General features: G+C 38.3%; 1 protein-coding gene across 1 annotated transcript in view; it reads left to right on the plus strand.

Annotated features, from left to right (window-relative positions):
* TRPM1 (transient receptor potential cation channel subfamily M member 1) overlaps positions 1-20552 on the plus strand; it is a gene marked incomplete at both ends in the record, with an annotated part of 76839 nt that overhangs the window by 43159 nt on the left and 13128 nt on the right. Inside the window, 14 exons of the mRNA XM_080626432.1 lie at positions 255-429; positions 2490-2613; positions 5955-6027; positions 6772-6872; positions 8746-8919; positions 9953-10087; positions 10695-10745; positions 12321-12461; positions 13699-13728; positions 15908-16197; positions 16739-16967; positions 17743-17865; positions 18197-18328; positions 20323-20451. Coding sequence (XP_080482558.1) covers positions 255-429; positions 2490-2613; positions 5955-6027; positions 6772-6872; positions 8746-8919; positions 9953-10087; positions 10695-10745; positions 12321-12461; positions 13699-13728; positions 15908-16197; positions 16739-16967; positions 17743-17865; positions 18197-18328; positions 20323-20451 — 1907 coding nt within the window. The remainder of the gene's footprint in view (positions 1-254; positions 430-2489; positions 2614-5954; positions 6028-6771; positions 6873-8745; positions 8920-9952; positions 10088-10694; positions 10746-12320; positions 12462-13698; positions 13729-15907; positions 16198-16738; positions 16968-17742; positions 17866-18196; positions 18329-20322; positions 20452-20552) is intronic.

Raw genomic sequence — 20552 nt, forward strand, 5'->3', positions numbered from 1 at the left:
TGAATAAATGATCAGTATGTAGCTAACGGAAGAGCAAGGGCAGAGAGACATCTTCCCTTTTTACTTTGGGGCTATGAAATGGCATATGGACATTTTTCCTGGTGTTGGCCGTGAAATGGCATAATTTTTCCTGACTGCTCTGGTCTGAAGTGATGCTGTAACAAAGTAATCGCATCCCCTTATAATATCTCAACCTCTTAAACTCGGTTTCAATGACACTACTTTTTTTGTTTCTGTTCTTGTTGTTTTTGCAGGGCTGGGACAAGGTGTTCCAGTAGTTGGGCTCATAGTGGAAGGGGGTCCCAATGTGATCTCCATTGTATTAGAGTGCCTACGAGAAGAACCCCCTCTCCCTGTCGTGATATGTGATGGTAGTGGACGAGCATCCGATATTCTGTCGTTTGCACACAAGTATTCAGAAGAAGGAGGGTAAGATTTCGAGATCTTCACCGAAGCTGTGTCTTGCTGAGGAGGACAGTGTAGGACTAGATGCCTTGCTTTCATTAAAGCTTCATTAGAAAACCAGCTCAAAAATGCTGCTAGCAGAGGCATTCTGCTGTCAGTCAACTTTTGTTGCCTGTTGATCTTAGTCCTGGCATTAATGGGTAGGAATTGTTGCCACTTGGAATGTATTTGATAGTCCATTGAAATAAAGCATGGTCTCAGTGAAATAAGCGTGGTCTCAGGGCAGCACACTGTCACACAAGCTCTGTCACCTTTTGCTGCACTGTATTTGGTGCTGGGTTGGGCATGTTAGAAGCAAGGAACAAACGGTTGCCAAGAATTACTCTTTTTCTCAGGCCAGGGCTGAGGTTAATTAGTGCATGTATTTGCAAAGTTTGTGCTGGCTGATTCTAGTGTTGTGTGGATGAGCTTCATTCTCCAAGAGTGCCAGACCAGCTGGAAAAATGTTGGGCTGCCTTCCATTCTCTTGCTATTTTTTGTCTGTGATGGTTCTTCAGGGCAGTGCTGCCTGATGTCATGAACATGGAGTATGTTTTCTGGAGCATTCTACTCCACAGCCCTCCTGTCCATTGCCCAAATGAATCTGTAAAAGTCACTTCTAATCCAGTTTTCTGGAGCCTGTTGTTTGTATGATTGGTTGTCTGCCCCTGTGGTTGATAGAAGTATGGTTAGTTTAAAGAAGATACAAAGCCTATACTAGCAGCATTAAGCTCATCTGCTCTGTAGAGTAGATCTGGCCTAACAGTACTCTTAAGTGGAGCGCATTTTTAATTTAAAATGCTGCTTCTTTCAGACAAGTCATTGTTAATATCAGTATTTGCCAAACTCAGGCAAAACCCAAGTGTATTATCTTGATTAGGGTACAGCACACCTGTCTTGCACTGAAGAAACAGCCTACTTCCTTGACTGAAGCTGGAGCTTAGCTTGGATTAAATATTAAGCAGACAACCACTATTGTTGAGCAGTGTGGATGTTATTTGCTGAATATATATTGGGAGGGCAGTCTAATGCTGGATTATTTTGATGTTTACACACAGTACATATGTAATCCGTCCAGCAGTATTTACTATTCAGCAATTTGGTTTCCCTTTCTGCTGACCAAGCTCCTTAGCTTAGATCAAACTTTCCTACTTTTTTTTTTGATTTCTCATTCCTCCTTTCCCAGTACATCTGATGCAGTGTCCAATTTCCCTTTCCAGTAATTCTGATGAGATAAATATGTTCATTTGGGAAGGCAAGTCTGCAGTGAGAAGTTTTTGTGAACTTTGCTGTCTAAATGAATAATTTTCTCACAATGAGCTTTAATTTTACTGCACTTCACAGGCTGAGCTGCCCACTGCTTTGAATGCCTGCTGGTTGTGTTCACCATCACCTGAAAATACATGTGTTGTATTAGGAAATGGATGAAGACTGAAAGGCTCTGTTTCAGTTTGCTTTGAGACATCAAACATTTCTGACCTTTCTAGAATGTTTTTGATCTAATTTCTTTAATTACATGGATATTATGAGGTTTCAGATACACTAGCAATTTAAATCCTCTGTTTAAGAAGATAACCAAGACAACCAAGGTGACATACCAGTAATGTGAAATACTTTGGGGGGTTTTAGCTGTATGCAAAGGGCCTTGCAATATATTAGAGGTATAGGTAGGGGTCCTGTAAGGTGTACTGCTGAAATCCTGAAGACTGAACTTCTTAACAGAAGTGTATCTATAATACATAACAGGAGTAAGAGCTACCTTTATTTATTCCAGGGTGAAAGGATAGTTCAAGTTCCCTGCCAGGTTTTTACTCGATGTTGAAGTACTGAGATACACAAGAGCCAGTCTGGATTTGAATTTCCTGGTTGCTGTTAACTCTTCATTCTTACCTGCATCGAATGCAAAAATGCTGTGTGTTTTCATTTATTTATTTCAAAATAAAGTCATTGCACTGGTGGGTGAAAATTCGTTTCTCAAACACCAAGCTGCCTGAATAGATACTAATCCTGGCAATGTCTTCTTTTATGTCTCATTTTTCATTTAGGATAATAAGCGAATCCCTTAGGGACCAGCTTCTAGTTACCATCCAGAAAACCTTTAACTACAACAGGAATCAAGCTCATCAGCTGTTCATCATTCTTATGGAATGCATGAAAAAAAAAGAACTTGTAAGTCTCCTAAAAGTAGTTCACAAAGATAATTTCTGTGAGCAAACTTCATAGAGTCCTTTTAAGTGCTGTTCTCCCAGGGTTACAGTTGAACCTTTTTCTTTCCTATAGCTCCATAAATGTACACAATCATTCATTCATAAGGACAGGACAAGAAAGGAAAGCCTCTAAGGATTCTTTTTTATGTGAGTTGATAGGAGTCTTTTTTCATGGGCTTCAGCAAGGCAGACTAAGACACTGAGGTGAATGTACTAAAACCAGGACCAACTGCAGAAAGTAGAGGAAAGATAATTGAGGAAAGGGTTCCTTGGTGCAGTGCACATTCAGAGGGCATCAGCACAATTTTGGTCTTCTGATGCAGTTACTCTTTAACAACCTTTAATTCAATTAAAATGGGCAACTCAAGTTTTTCAGAAAAAATCGAAACATTAAGTGTTCTCAAAGATCCCAGCCATGCTTGATCCTGGACTATTGCAGGCCTGCTGTATGTACTGTACCACTCATTCAGGTTCCTGCCTGTCTGCCATATCCCAGCTGCAGAGAAAAGTGTGTTCAGGAAAGGAAAATCTCTAACATTCTCATGTGTTGTCTGTGAACAGTATCTTGTATTGTGTTCACTGTGCCTATGCTTTTGCAGGGAAAATGAATCTTTGAGTGTTTTCCTCTGAGTGATTGTCTTAGTGAATTTTTGTAAGTCTGACCTCCCCGTGGAGTCCTGGTATAATTCAATTTCATTCTTTCATGCAAATCCTAAGCAGCTGTTCCCATAGCAGATGAACAGTCTGGTGGAAATTTTGTGGGGGTTGTGGGGGTTTTTTTGTTTGTTTTAATTACAGCTGGAACTGGCATGGCTGATATTTTTATCTTTTTTTATGGAGTTGTGTATTTCTATTGGATAGAAACAAGAGAACTACCACAGCCTGATGTTCAGACTGTGTGTAAGGAATCAAATAACTTGCTACTGAATTACAGTGCGAAATGCAGGGAATTTTCACTCGTCAAGATGCCTCATTGTATCACTAACGAAGTGACATCTAGAGCAACAGAAGCTGTAAAGTAACTGTTTGAATGACAGATGAAACTTGCGTCATGAGGCTGAGAAAAGAGGGAGGGTTTTTTTGAGTTCATAGGAAAATGGTGTTTCAAGCTCCCTTAAAACTAAATGTGTTTTACTTCCAGAGAGCTTCCAAAGACTTCCTGTCTTTGATCTGCTTGGAGACAAACTCTGAACTCTGGTCTTCCCAAGTTTAATACTGTTTCCAACAGATGATGCAAAACTTTGATTTGTAGAAGTAATTGCTTGTTTGTTCAATGACAGATAATAAATCCTGCTCTGGTACCCAAAGAAGTGTGCACTACCATGCACAGGCATGCTTCTGGTTCCATCTTTTTGTGGTGTGTGGTTTCATACTGACTTGATGTTTATTAGTGAGTGAAGGGTTAACACAAGAAAGACCACTTGATCCCCACTTAGAGTGATAGAACACACAGCTGAACTCAGCACATGGGTACTAAGCATAATGCAAAGAAATTTCCTCAAATCTGTGCATCAAGGTTTGTACTAGTCCTCTTTTTTTATACAAGCTGCTCCCAGCAATCAAAGTGCCAATCAAGGCATAATTTTTACATTACTCTTGAGTAATTAGACACTGGAAATAAGGCCATCACTTTTATCAGATTAGAACTATGCCTGATGTTCCAGTCAAGGAACAGAGAGGAGTACAAAAGCCTCCAGAAATTCATTCATCATATCCACTGAATGAACTCTGAGATGTCCTGTTCTACTTTTCAACAACTTTAAGTCTCACATCAAAAGAAGGATGGCTAACAAAGAATTCAGAACATAAGGAAGGTTACATTATGAAGTTTAATGATGTTTGCTATTTTTTCCTTCTCTTGATCTGGAGAGATGGACACTAAAATAGGTTTTGAAAATTTTCAAACATTAATTAAAATTATTTCTCAAAGTTTAGTGCCAGCTCTACTGTTACATATTTGCTGCCATAGACATGCCCATAGAACCCAGTCTCTCTCAGGTAAAGCTGGTACAAAATATTCAGTAAGGTTAGGGGATTTTGGCTGGGTCAAGGAACACATGAAAACACATCAGTGGCTCTTAGAATTAATCTACAAAGGCATTCTCAACACCTTTCAGGAGGGTGTCCTGTGACAATTGAAATGACGTAGGATTGGGATGGCAATCTGTGTCAGGCAATCATCAGGTTGTCTGCAGACTTTCTACCACTTTTATGTTCTCCACGCTCCAAAAAGCTGGCCTTCTCCCAGAGATTATGATGGGCATTGGCTCATGCCTCTGACTTTTCTTTAAAGTGTTGCTCTCGGCTGCCAAGGAAGTGCTTACTTACGTATCTATACATGTCAAGATAACAACTAAATAATTCAATTTCAACACATAGTTTTCCACTTCCTATGCAGGCCTGATTTACTCAGCAAAATTCAGACTGTGCATCTCAAACAGGCTTATGGTTTGCATTTGTTGATAATTTTTTTTGCTTTCTTGGTAATTATATTTTTTCCTTTAGTTCTTGTCTCTTCTAATGTCATGCATCTTGTGTTCATACAAGGTTAATTCTAACTGTTCAGAAAATTGCTATTCCCAGTACTTAACGCTAGCATCTGCTTTGAAGAGGTGCTTTTGGGAAATGAAGAATGTTATTTTTTCTGTCTTCAGGATTGACTTAATTAACTCAGAATATGAGGTTATTCTGCTTTTGAATTATTAATCTTTTAATATGTAGTCTGCTGGCTAAGCTTTATACAAACTAATGTTTTTAAAATCAGTGAATTGTAACAGATTCAGCAGATGTGCCTAGAAAGAATAATTGCTTTTCTTTATTAGTTGATTCTGCTTATTTTGTTGTCAATATGTAGCGTATCCTGCAACTAAACATATATGAGTGTTACTGTCAATAAAATTAATGCTATGATAGTGCTCTTGGATACCTAGCATTTCCATTTCCAAGCTGACATTTCCATTACTACTGGAAAATAATGGAACTGCCAGAGAAAAGTTTGGCATGGCAGTTTTAGCACCACCTTTCAAAGTTCACTGGTATGGTGAAGAATTCAGTCAAACTTGTCATGTTTACCAGTGCAGGGACACTTGACGATAAGTTTATTGGAAGAATTTAATTAAATGTTCCTGTGACAATGAAATTTCATTAAAAAAAAAAAAAGTGAATGGAGCTGTGCTTTTTGAAAAATCTCGTCTTAAAAAAAAATAAACCTTCACCATTTTTCTCTTTTTTTCTACCTACATGTTTAGTCTCTCTCTTTTATGTGTTGTAATTGTGTGGTTTTGGTTTTATGCTACCCTTTAGATTACTGTGTTCCGTATGGGGTCTGAAGGGCAGCAGGACATTGAGATGTCTATCCTAACTGCTCTCCTAAAAGGTGGGTTTTGGAATCAGTTAGGAAGAATGCACAGACTGATCCTAAGAACCTCAGAGTCCTATACTCTGAGGTTCACTCTTGATGTTTAAGTCTTTGATTTGTTCACTTGAATTCTAGCTAGTAACCTGAACATGCTTGGTTTAAGGCTCAGATTAGCTTGAGGCATAAAATCTGTATTGAAAGTTTTGTGTGGCTTTCCTCACTTGAAAGCCTGGGATGGGAATGCTGCAACAGCTTTACCACTCATATTTCAACACACTTTATTGCACTTCTAGCCTGTATTAATAAAGTTAGAAAAACAGGTGGGAAGATTAAAAGACTATCTGGACTCTCCCAGATCTCAGATTGTGCTCTATAAGCCTTAGGGCAAAATTTATGATCGGTTCCATATTTATTTTGAGTTTGTTATGTTTGCTGAAACAACTGTTTTTTGTCTGCAGGTAGATAGTAGCTGATATGGGCTCAATATGGGATCACTGGAGTCCCCAAAGCTGAAAAATAAAGGAATTACTGGACTCCTATTCACAGCATCAGCCAGAGGAGCTGGGAGAAGCAGTCTTTTAGAACAGTTAGATGTCTATCTTTGCATCAGAATATAAAGTCAGTGTGGAGTTTTAAGGAAAAAAGAGAGAGAATCTCATTAATCCTTTTGAAATTAGGATTATGTGATTAAATGGAAGATGCTATAAATCGATTTGATGAATCCAGGCATGAAATACTGGACATCTGCATGTTTCTCTTCAGGTACCAATGCATCTGCTCCAGACCAGCTCAGCTTGGCTTTGGCCTGGAATCGTGTAGACATTGCACGCAGCCAGATCTTTGTCTTTGGACACCACTGGCCAGTAAGACAAAGTTTTCCCAGTCATATTGTTTGTTAGACATTTAAAACAAGTGGTAGAATATTCCCAGCTTGAATTTTGTTGGCATGAGAAACAATATTACATTCTGGTTTATGCTGAACTGATGTAGGATACCTTAGTAATTAAGAATGACCTATTTGTTTTGAAATTACCTTATACTGCCATTGGCAAATATTGAACAATAATTTAAACTCTGTGAGAGAAAGAAAAGCAATTTCATGACAAGCAGGAAAATAACCTTATTTCAGAGTCCTTCTAGGGTTTGGTGTCATGGACATATGCTAGTAGTTGGCAAGGTCGCCAGCTACCAAGAAAAACATGTGGCCTGGAAATTCATGGAGCTGCTGAGAAGGAATTCTGTTGCTTGCTTAGTAAACAGCTTGTGAAAATATCTATTTGGATTAATGGAGCAAAATCCTGCTGACCAGAAGAAACCATTGCAGAAAAATAGGCCTCTGACAGGCAGAGCTGTGCCAAATGAACTAAGAAGCAGATCTTCAGTAAACCTGCAGGTCCTGAAATTGGATTTTATTTTCCAAATTATTGGAGTTTGATTGTGCAGCAGCTGAAGTCAGTGGTGAAACACTGCAGTGCCTCTGTTCATCTGTATAACTAAAATCCTTTACATACGCCTCTCTCACGTTCATATGCATGCAATAAATAACAATGGGATTTATTTCATTTGGAAGCCCATATAATTACATTTAAACAAATACTGCTGCATGTGCTGTTCCAGTCTTTCACTTAATGTGGTGTTTCTGGTACACAAGGTTCATTAAAATGCTTATATAGAGAGGATTTAATTATCCTGAAAGTGATGACGTACTATTACTAGATAACATTTATTTTGACAGAATACTCTAATCTCTATATTATTGTGGTTAGATTCAGAGGTACCACCTAGCAGCTGAAGCCAGCTACTGCTTTGGTCTGTTTTACACTTAAACTCTGCAGCAATTTGTAGAAACAGTATCAGCCACTTGGGATTCAAATCCATGATGATTGCTTTCAGACTAGCCTGTGCTGTGCAAGTTGGCAGTTGCAGTTTTGCCCAGGCTTGCAAATGGATTTATGGGAGCTAGGCAGAGATTACTTTTTCAGGATAAACAAAACCACAGAAAACAAGCCTTGCTGAAGGCTCAGCTCTGTGGTTCTCTGTGCAGAGCATGGGTAGTTATAATCCACTTTGTGTTTCTGGAGGTTATATAACCTAAGCATTAGCTGGAGCAAGTTAAGCCTCCAAATCACAGACAAGTAGCGTCAAGTTATTTGATGTTTGCCTGCCCGTCTTGGGCAGACAGGTTGGAAGGGGGAAGAACATTGCAAAGAGTAAACATGTCTGAAGAGGTATAAACAGAAATCTTGTTTGCAGAATGTAAATGGACCATTTCCTTTGAGAAAAGAGAGAAGAGAGAGCGGCTCTCTTTCCTCTCCTTTTTGTCTCCACAGCATGGATGCTATTTGGCAACATTCGTCTTAAGCTCTTTCTGTCCAGTTCCTATCCTGCTTGTTGCTATTTGACAACTATTGCTTCTTTTGCTTTCACTGAGAGCAAAGGAACTGAAATGTCACAAAACTGAAGTGTCTTTGCCTGTGTATTAGTCCTCTTGCCCTGATTTTATGAGATAAATCCTCCGCAGCCTGCCTGCTTCTCTACTGGGACTTTCTGTGTTGGTGACTATCTTAGACATAACAGACTTAAAAAGCTGTAAAGCCGTGACTATGTGAAAAGGTCCTTATTCTGAAAAAAGTTACCATTTCTAGTTGACTGCCTGCAGGAAGTGGTGACTGGGGAGCAAGTTCAATAGGAGTGTATTCAAAGAAAGAGTCACTTCTAATGCATTATTAAATACAGCCTATAGGTAGCCTTACAGCTCCTGATGGTACAGCTCCTGAGAAGGAAAAGAAATCTCCAGTTGCTCAGACTAAAGCAGCCAGAGGGAAAGGAAAAGGGAAGAAAAAGGGAGGAAAGACAAAAGAAGAGCCAGAAGAAGAAACAGACCCAAGAAAGCTTGAGCTCCTGAACTGGGTGAGGTGAAAGTATTTGTGTTAAGACTGTTGAAGAATTCCTTAATCTTTGTTGGGTTTTTTCATCCTGGAGTACAAAGAGAGACAGAAAATATACATTTTCTTTCCATAGAATGATCATTTGCGCATTCTTACAAGATCAGCAGTAGATACTGCAAAGGATACTGTTCAGTCTCTGAGCCAGGAAACCCTCTCTCATCCTATGTGCACCATATGCAGCCATATCACAACAGTACAACTCAGTGCTTGTCTGCTTCATCTTCTTCCTTGCGCTTGCCCGAAGGAAGAACACCAGTGAACATCTTTATCCTGTCTTGTACATGCTATTTCTCCAATGAAGGCAGTTGAAACATCTCTGTTTTTAAGTGCTTTGTTTTCCATTTGCAGTAGGTTAGGTTGGTCTGTTGTCTGAAGTTCATCTGTCAAGGGGACTGCTGCTCAAGGGGCTTTTTCCTCTCCTATTGAGTTCTAACCTCTTAGAATATAGTAAGGGAAGACCCATTAGGCTTCCTGACCAACATTTTCCAAAAGAAAAGCTAAGTTGGTGAAGGAAGAGGAAGTGCTTCTTTCCAAATGATTTGAGTATTTTGGCATTATATGCTGTCTTTTCTCTGGGAGGCAGCAGTTTGAGTAGATGATACATATGTGAGTTATCAGGGAAATTATGTCAACATAATTTTAAACATATACAGTGCATTTTCCTTACATTCTAACTTGTTTTTATCATGTTGAGCAAGCAGATCTCTTCCACGTAATGTATCAAACATGGTATGTCTCATTTAGTTAAAAATACTAAACTAAAAGCTACAGTTGTGTTGCTAAAGGTTTATTTCACTGCTTTCCTCTTGCCCAAGACTTTGTTGGAAAACTCTACCATCTGCATCGACTTGCATATGGGTCAAATGGTGTTTTCACTTACAGATTAATCAGCATATTTGGGAACTTGGGAATATCCTAATGAAAATGTTTGTGGTTGTTAGCCAACCAGCTCTTCTGTGCTCACATAGTCTCACATTCTCCATTCTGCAATGCAGGTGAACTCCTTGGAGCAGGCTATGCTGGATGCACTGGTTCTGGATCGGGTGGACTTTGTGAAACTCCTTATTGAGAATGGAGTGAACATGCAGCACTTCCTCACTATTCCTCGACTGGAAGAACTTTATAATACTGTAAGTGAGCAGAAATAATAAAATGCACTGTGATATCTTTGCTACTATATTTCACAGGGTTGCTCTTTTTCTTCTTCTCCTTCTGAGACACGCTTTCTTTTTTTCCCCAAAAAGTTCCGAGTCCTGACAATACACAGTTGTTGGATAGCAGTAATGGGAGATGTTGCTACTACATACAGTGCTCTGTTGTATCTCTACATATACACATATACATCAACTTTCAGAAGCTATTGTGATTTGCTGTGTAAATATAGTGATGTATTTAAAATGCACCTTTGGAACACTTAAAGAACTAATGTAGATAGTAAAAGTTTAATACCAGCTCGTAGTGGCCATGTACTTTTAATCTCAATTCCTTTTTCTGTATGTATATGTTGCAATATTACTGAATAAGCCTGTAAATTTGGAAAGTATTTACATGACAACTTTTGTTTTTAGCATGTTGCAGAACTCATCATCAATATTCCTTCTAGCCTGTCATGTGTTAAGCCAGGCAGTAACTGAGAACCACACAGACACTCGCTCACTCCCCCAGCAGTTACATTTGTGTATGCCAAAAATCTAAAGAATTGAAGATCTAATGGACTGTGAATGGTTTTTGTTTCAGAGATTGGGTCCACCAAATACACTACATTTGCTAGTCAGAGATGTGAAAAAGGTAAGTTTGACTCCTAGCATTACATCTGCATGGTTACATTAACCGTGTGAGTCAACAGCAAAAGCAAATGTAGTATGGGGGAAAGCAGACATTTGAAATTAAATGGCAGCTGTTATGAAAAGGAAAGATTGACAACGATGTCAATCGTAATGTGATTGACATCACACTGACAAACAGTGATGTCAGTCTAAATCAGGTATGGCTGTCCTGCTCTGCAAGGAATTTAAAAACAAAGAAAATGAAAGTTTAGCTCCTATCAGTGTAATATGTCATGTGAGATGCAGGTTGATACTGTTTCTTCTCTACAAGAAGCTCCCAATGCAGCATTGTCATGGTTTAAGCCAAAGGAGGAGTGGAATGAAAGGCCTGCTGGGTTAACTAGAAGCCCCACTCATGAGCACAGAATTTGTTTCCTTTTGTTTGTGTCCTTTTGTGGTTTGGGTTTTTTAATTACTTTTCTCCCATCAAACCTACTTTTTCCTGGGAGAAAATCTGTTCTGTTTCTCAATGCTACACATCCTAAATTTGTTATACATGTGTTTCCCTTGCATGTAAATCTGTTCATTATACATGAATAGGGTCGCTGTAAGATTTGTTGTCATATTTGCTCTGTTCGAGGGTTTGGGGCTTTTACTCAGTAAAATTCAGCTACATGAATAGCCTGTATTCCTTTTTGCAAGGAAAACTCCCATTTATTCCAGGGAGGTTTAGATGTGGGAATTGCAAAGTACTGAGTTAATGTATAATTCATATTCATCTGCTTCATAGCACAATACTTCACTCAGTGTTTGTCTTTTTGAGTGTTACTAATGCTCTTCTGCGTTCTGCTTTCTGTCTGTCTCCTTTTCATTGCATTCATACTCATTCAGCGGCAGTCTCGGGGATTCGGTTGGGTTAACATGGAGGTGATGTGTCTGCTTAGGATGTAGTTTTTTCATCATAGCAACTGCTCGGTGGTGCTGTAGAATCAGTTATTGTTGTAGGATGTAGCTTGAACAATGGAGCAGTTTTCAGCTCATGTTTCTAGCAGAGTCAGTACCACTATCCAGTTTTTAAGTGTAACGATGGAAATTATAGTCTCCCTTTTTCTTTGATTCTGGCTTGCACATTAATGTAAATCATATTCTGCGTTGTAATCTTAACTCTGTAGATAATATTATGGTGAAACATAAGTTACCGTAAGAGGTAAAGTATGCCTGATATTCATCATGAAATTAAGTTATGCTTTTATACTGGATTAATGGTAATCAATACAAAGTTATTTTATTTCATCAATATAACCCTTGCAAACAACTCAAGCATGTATGGACGCTGACAGACTGTACAAGTAAACCAAATGAAAATTTGGCCTCAACTATAAATTCTGCCAACAGCAAAACAAAAAAACTCTGCCCCTTCCAATTCTATTATGTGAATCAGTTGTCACACAAACATTCAGTGGCTGAAACCAGTGGCTGTAAATAATACCCATGTACCAACTTGAGCATGACTTATATGTCTAGCCTTGCATTTTAATGTATGTTAATGTTTTTTTATCCGAAGTCCTTATTTTTTTTCTTTTTTAATTTTTGGTAGGGAAATCTTCCACCAGATTATCATATCAGCCTCATAGATATTGGTCTTGTACTTGAATATCTCATGGGTGGAGCTTACCGCTGCAACTATACACGAAAAAGTTTTCGGACTCTTTATAATAATTTATTTGGACCAAAGAGGGTAAGAATGAGTTCATTCTGGATGTGGCCATCGTGCTGATGATAAAAACTAAGTAACACTGTTCTTTGTCTTTGTGAAACATTACGTGTTAATTCTAAACAAATGCTGCAAGACCGAAGTTGAAACTCTGGTAGCGAAGTGGTACAAGGAACCTGTAAAAACATGTTAAAGGATGGGAGGACCCAAAAGGTGGTAAATACATTGATCTGGAGGTGAATTTCCTCCCATTCCAGTAGTTTACAATCCAAGCATTTCTAACTGCGGTGTTTGCATAGTTACTTACTCCTACTTGAAGGTGTAGCTCTCATACCTGTAAACTGTGCTGATCAAGCCAGGCCTATTGATCAAGTCATCTTAGCCAACAGCATCTTAGCTTGGGTGAGGCAGAGTGTTCATCAGAATACAGAAGAGCTGTTACACGAAGTCATGTAAAGAACTGTTCTGTATGGAAGCCACTGCAGTCTCAGTAGGGCATTTAGTATTTTTAGTATATTTAGTACCAATTTTTAGTATTTTTAGTATATTTAGTATTTTTAGTACCAATTTTAGTATATTTAGTACCAATACTGAGACTATCAAGCATAGTCCTTGCTTTGATAAAAAGTCTGTTCTAAGCAAATAGAATAATTTTCTTCATTAGCTTATTTATTTGTTTGGTTCAGCTTTGAAGGTCAAGTGAAGCTTCCTAATTACAGAAAGTCCCACAGATGATCAGAAGGCCACTCATGTAGCTGATGTATAGTACATATATGGTGTAGTATTATCTGATGGAACAGACAAATAAACCTTTAGAGAAAATGTAAACCAGAGATTTTGCAATTGAACAGAGGGATTTTTTTTTTTTAGTCGGAGATTGTGAGAGGTTTCAAGATCTGTTATATTTTTTTACTGTTCCCAATGGGTATATTTAACCCATGTGTGCTTAGAAGCACTATTTTTATCAATCTTTTGTGATCAAGTGGTGATTTTCATTCTCAAAGCAGTATATTCTGGAATGATTCAGTTAACTCTTCCATGTGAATCAAAGTCTTTGCGTGCAGGATGGAAAATATTTCCTAACCCATTGGCTTCCTGAAAATACAATTTAGAATGAGATTAATTAAATGTACCACTATTGGTACAATTATTTAGAATAGTAAATTTAATAATAAATACTGTACATTTGTAAATGTTTTTCCTTGGTCTTCGAATTTTCCTTCCCATCTAACTAATTTTCTTTTTTATTTTTAATATTCAGCCAAAAGCTCTTAAACTACTAGGAATGGAGGTAAGTTGGATTTATGGGAAAACACTGGTTTTTATCAGAGCATTTCTTGGTGAAGTTCTGCTCTTGCTGTTAGCTTTTGCACTATTACTGTAAAGTAAATTTGTACTAGACAAAATCTATTTTGAAAACAGCCTATGAGATACTTTGGACTGTTTTTAATGGGTAGGGTTTTGAGAGCTGCTTAAAGCTTTGCTCAACAGTCTTTAGGCAGTTTTTAGCACTATTATGTAATAACACATTCCGTGTTGGAGCATGCTGTAGATTTAACCATTCAGATGTGAAAATTTATGGTATTGAAAAGAAAATGTGATCCAGCAGTGCTTATGGTCATACTCCCTTTAACCATGAAGTAACAATGTGTGTGTAAATGAAGTTTTATCATAGATCATTTACACAAAAACGCTAAGTACATTTCTCATGAAGTATGCTTTTATTAACACAGTGATAGTATTAGAACAGAGTGTATGTACCTGTTGCTTGAGTCACATTTGATGGGAACTAAACTCACCACAAAGCCTCTGTTTCCCCACGCAGATGAGCTTTCTTCTCTATGGAGGAAGTCCAAATTATGTTTAAACTCTCTGATCAGCTTCCTATTTTCTAATGGCTCAAGGCCAAAAGCTCAGCCCTTGAGGTGTGACCATTTTTTTATCAGCATTGATCACATATAGGTTGCTTAGTGCTTCTCCAGAAGTCGATTTTGCTATTTCTCTCATTGAGAAATGGCTTACATGGCACAAACCAAAGTGTTTTCTCCACTTGTCAGTGGCTGTAGCCCTTTCCTTTCTTCCAAAAGAACGAAAAAGTGAAAAGAAAAATTGATATTTCTTTTGCTGAAGCGGTCAGTAAATTGACATGACTCAAAGTGTTGAGGTTGTTTTGATTTACAGCCCTAAACCAGGAAATTTAGTCTCCTCAGAACTTTGTCTTTCTTACCCAGGGTATTGTTTTGATTTGATTTTTTTTTTTTAGTTTGAGGAGGACCTAATCCTTGGTCCTCCATTTGAGATGCTTACCACTCTTCATGTGCATGCAAATAGAGACTCCTGAATTTTCCATAAGAGACAGAAGTCACCACTTGCAGTTCTTAAAACTGCTGGAAGAGAGAGCTCTTCATTGTTGAGCTGAAGAGTTGTCTTTGAAACGTGGGGTGTGAGGCTGAACCCTCAGTTTGCATTTCAGTTTTTATTTTGGGGAAAAATAGTGCATTATGCTGAACTTGCTTGAACAGGAACTAATTTTGGAGAATGGTAATTGCTTTTACTTTCAATATTCTTCTGAGTCTGGAATCAAGGTGTACAGTGATGATGAGCTCTGTCTGCACCTATATATGCAATGTTCTTCCTACATTATTTATAGCCCTAATTTTCCCAATCCTGGCTTTTCTCCCTTCAGGATCCTGCTTCATTGTCAGTACTTCCCTTCAGTTACTTCCATGTTGGTTCCTGTAGTAATGGCCTATCCTCCCTATCCCTTTAAGAAATGGGATACTTATACCCTCCGTTTCCACTGCATACATAAGAGGAGATTGCTATTCAAAGGTGAAGACTCCCTTTAGTATCTTGCTGTTCTTAAGGATGCTGTCTGCTTGTCTTCTCAATTTGCATGTTACCACTCTCTCCACCTGCATGTCATCTGAAAACTGCTTTGGTACCTGTAAGATATGCAGCACTGTTCTTCAGGAATAGATGCAGACATATCAAATCAGAAATTCCAGTGGAACCTATTCATAGTGAATTCAGGTTTGTTGAAGTTCCATTTGCACTGCAAAGGAATTCATTAAATATTAATTTATTGCAAATGAACTTGCAACAACTTACTGCAAATGAAATTGCAGTTACACATGTGGAAGAGATCTATTTCCAATGCAGTATAAAATGATGTCTTCAGTACAATAGGGTTCTACTGTACTTATCCAAGATGGGTGACTTGTAATTAAGTATGCAAGAAATGGTTCTCTGAATAAAATAGTAAGCTGTGTGTATACTGGCCTACTGCATGCTCTGTTACATGTTCTTCATAGTTTTATTGCTGTTAGCATTCATTGTAGCAAACAGCAAAAACAAACTAGATATTTAACTATTAATACGTCCTTTAAATACTTGTTCTGTGTATGGTGTCATTGTCAGGTAAGCTGTAAAAAATTAATGGGAACATTTTTTTCTCCTTTTCTCCCCAGGATGATGAGCCTCCCGCCAAAGGGAAGAAGAAAAAGAAGAAGAAGGAGGAAGAGATCGATATTGATGTGGATGACCCAGAAGTCAGCCGCTTCCAGTATCCCTTTCATGAGCTGATGGTGTGGGCTGTGCTGATGAAACGGCAAAAGATGGCACTTTTCCTTTGGCAGCGAGGAGAGGAAACCATGGCCAAGGCACTGGTGGCCTGCAAACTCTACAAGTCTATGGCCCATGAGTCTTCTGAGAGTGAGCTGGTGGATGACATTTCTCAGGATCTGGACAACAACTCAAAGTTAGTAGATGCAGAGCAGACTTTGTATCTACTTGATATAGGGGGTTGTCTGACCTGCTGAGAAGCTTTACTTCTAGTAAAGTACAATTGATTTCTAGAATGTGTGTTTGCAGAATGCCATTTGGAGTCAATTTATCAAGAGTAAATGAGCTAAAATGTCATCTCAGAATCTGAAGGCAACATGAGCAATGAGAAAACTTGCATTTTTTCTGACAACACATTCTTCAGTTTCTCTCTCTGTAAAACTAGCTAGTTTTATTTCACAGTTATTTTCAGGGTTTACTCACATAAAGGGCTATCTGATGATATACATGAACTGGCCTTAAGGTGTTATTAGTCTAAGCTAATTCTTTCTGGTCAATAAAAACCTGTTGGGAACTTTTGTAGGCTGTCCCAAGTCAAGCTTGAGACTCAGCTGTGCTTGTTCTTGTACATGTATGTGGGAAAAACATGATCCCCTGTGAGCAGAATGAAAACCCCAAATGCAAGCAGACACTGATTTCTAAATCAAACTTCACTGGACTTACCTTGCATTTTCCAGAGATTTTGGCCAGCTGGCTGTTGAACTCTTGGATCAGTCCTATAAACATGATGAGCAGATTGCCATGAAACTTCTGACCTACGAGCTGAAAAACTGGAGTAATTCTACTTGCCTGAAATTGGCTGTGGCAGCTAAACACAGGGACTTCATTGCTCACACATGCAGCCAGATGCTCCTAACAGATATGTGGATGGGTCGACTACGCATGCGGAAAAACCCAGGCCTTAAGGTATTTCTGTTCTGCAGTTGTTTTCAAATGTATGGTTTGTTCCATATAATACTCCATTATACATACTGTATGCATAGAACAAATTGGCTTACTAATTACAGAAGTTTAAAGAACATGCCTGTTCTAAAGCTAATTTTTTTTGGTTTCCAAATTCAGGATATCTAAGGAACATTACCATATGACAAAGGAAAATACAAATCTATAAAAGGCTTCTCATAGCTGGAATCTGGAAGTGAAGTTGTGGCTTTCAATGAATTATGAGATCTGTTCATTGAAAACATACACCTTTGATTAAAAATCAGTTGACTACAAGCAAAAAGATCTTTATTAGGGGTCCACACAAGGGGAATAGAGAGAATATGAACCACACATGGACACTTGCTTCTTACATTGCTTGTAAACAATTTTTAACTATTAAAACTAATTTTAGTAAGTGACTAAAGTACTATAAACTCCAGTAACAAACCCAAAGCCCTCTTCAAACCACCACTTTGTCCGTTCCATGGAATTTCTCTGCATACCTTTAATTTTAGAGCAGAATTTCTTAATTGCAGTGTATTTGTGGAGATGGGAAGCCTTCTATGGTGCCATCTTTCATACAAGACCTTATTGCCAGTGCTTCATAGGTACTACTTACTAATTTTTGTAGGTTTGACAATAGCAGAATATCTTGAATGCTGTACAAAAGAAAATGTTGTTTATGGGATTTGCCTTAAGGTAGCTATTAACGTAACCAAATATTGTCACCTGTATTGAATTCTTTCTTGTTGTACAGGTTATAATGGGGATTCTCTTCCCTCCCACCATCCTTTTCCTTGAGTTTCGGAGTTACGATGATTATTCTTACCAGACATCAAAAGAAAATGATGAAAGCAGAGAAAAGGAGGAGGAAAATGTGGTCAGTAATGGAAATCATTAAGAAGTTCTACTGTCTCAGGAATGCTCAGTGTAGTTACTTCTCTGATAATGCTATAGGTCACCCTGGTTAAAATCTCAATGGTTTTTGTAGGATGAAAATCTGAAGAGTTTTGGAAGGGTTTTGCCTGGATTCTCAGGATGTGTCAATTACCTGTGTAGCTGCTCAGATTTTGTATTTTTACATTTTCCAAAAGAGGAAACTGTTACTCAGAGGAAGCATTGTGCATTTCACAGTTCACTGGGGCTGTAGTTGAGGAAAATTACTATTTTTACTATTATATTGATGAAAACTGACTACTTTGGTCTTCCAGGATGCAAATGTGGATACAGGCTCCCGAAAAGGAGATGAAGAGAATGGAAAGAAAAAGCAAAAGAGCCTTCCAATTGGAACAAAGATTTATGAATTCTATAATGCACCTATTGTCAAATTTTGGTTCTACACAGTAAGTTGTGATGATTAAACTGATAACATTTATTTTTTTCACACCCGTGAAACTTAAGGGGTTTCAGTGTAAAAATAATAACGAAGTAATAAGTAAGTAAATAGTACTGACTTTCATGGAATCTGATGAGTAAAGCATTACCTTTATTCAGAGAAAAATGCATAGGCATTGAAACAGAATTAATAACTGGCACTTATGCTGTCAGCCTCTAAAGCTGCTACACACTTTGAAGGAGGCGATGTTGGGCTAATCACATGCCAAGCTCCACAGACCAGTCACTCAATCCAAAGTAGGCTGGATTCTCTTGCTTTCTAAAGTCTCCAGCTCCTGTTCCATGTTGAAATATACTTTAGGTTCCAAGAATTAATGCAATAGTGTCAGTGCTAACCGTTTGTTCTGTTGACAGTTAGGCTCAGATGAGCGCAACCTACATGGAAGCACAGATTCTAGTCTGCTAAGATTTAATAGGTACTTATATTTAGATAACTAAAACCAATCTAAACTAAAATACTTATTTTTGAAAGATATCTGATTTTCTCTTCAGTGCATCAGGAATTATCTGGTTCTAAATTCTGTTTTAATAAAACAGAAAAAGTACTCATGCTATTACTCATAAGTTTTGTGTGCCCTATAAAACGGATACTGGTTTCTTTTTTATTCAAAGTTAGGACTTCAGATACCTAGTATGTCAGATTATGATGTAGGTTTTCAGTTTTTGCATATTGTAATCACACAACACTATACTGATGCCTCTCTGCTGCTTGTATTAATAATATAAAAGCAAAATTCTTACTTAATCTCAAAGAAAAGCATTTAACATGGTTTCACAGTGTAAAGAAATTACATTTTATGAGATCAAAAAAACAGCTGGTGCAAAGGGCCTGATTTAGAGTCCTTTGGAATTGGTGGTTTGCTTCTTCCAGCAAATGAGGTCATTTCAGCAGCCTGGATCATCTGTGCGTTCCTTCCACTCTGGAGGCCATGGCCTTTGCTGGTGGGCATGGCAGCTATGGGGAGGGCATTGCAGCAGGCATTGCAGCAGGCCTGCTTCCTTCAGAGAAACTGATCAAGGAAGGGTCTTCAACAGCTGAATCTTTCATGAATAGCCTCAGTGTGTGTGTTCATACATGCTCATGTGAATGTCAGAATTAGGGTGGGCTTCACTTTCATGCATTATTCAGGCTAAGAGGGTTTTAAATACCTTCTGTTTGATGTTTATTCTCTGACACAGTAATACAGCCTTTTTGCTTTTAGTGGGTTAGGCTTCAGCAAGAAACTTGCTCCTGAGAGTTGGGACTACTTAAAGTAATCAAATTATCTGCAAACATACTGTTCATGCAGATGAGTTTAAGTAACAAGTATAGGATGAGGTGGTGTAGTGACTGGTCTTCGAAGTCTGTATGCTTCTGGCTTCACATAAAGAGGACATTCGGCCTAGAGGGTCTCACTCACATTATTAAAGGGTGAAGAAAAGCAGGTAGCCTGTGTGGGACTTTATTACCCCTACCCCTCCAGTCATGTGCTACTCCCAGCCATCCCTCCCTGTTCTGTTCTACATCTATTGGTGGATGGTGGGTAAAAAATTCACATTGATTATCTCATTCTTTAGACAACTCAATTTTCTCCCTGGAAAACCTTTTGGTTTATTACTGCCTTGTTTCCTTTTTTTTTATCCTGCAATCTGTTTCGGTTTCTTAACTCTAGAGTTTCAAGAATGCTGAAGTTTTTACTATGGCTGGTCATCAAAGACTGCTGTGAGGCATGGAGACACAAGCGTCACCAGTCTGACATTCTCACCAGCTGTTACAGAGAACAGAGTGGTAGCTCTGTTGACTTACACTACTAGTCCAGAACTTCCTAATGGAAATTAGTGGAGCCTGATTTCATGTGTGTGTGTCTAAGTCATCTCAAGTAATGGAATAATGCCTAACTGTTTAAGGATCCTGGGTTCCATCACCTGAAGTCCATAAATGATTTTATTCTTTTTTCGGTAGATATCATACCTCGGTTACTTGATGCTATTTAATTATATCATTTTGGTGAGGATGGAACGGTGGCCATCAATCCAGGAATGGATTGTCATCTCCTACATCGTGACATTGGCTTTGGAGAAAGTAAGAGAGGTAAAGTCTGATTATACCACCATCTCGTAATCCTTAAAACGAAGCTCACTCTTACAGGTAATAATAGCATGGACTTGTGCCAGAGTGTTGAGAAGCCATAC

This window comes from Psittacula echo, assembly GCF_963264785.1.
Source record: "Psittacula echo genome assembly, chromosome: 10".
Lineage (NCBI taxonomy): Eukaryota > Metazoa > Chordata > Aves > Psittaciformes > Psittacidae > Psittacula > Psittacula echo.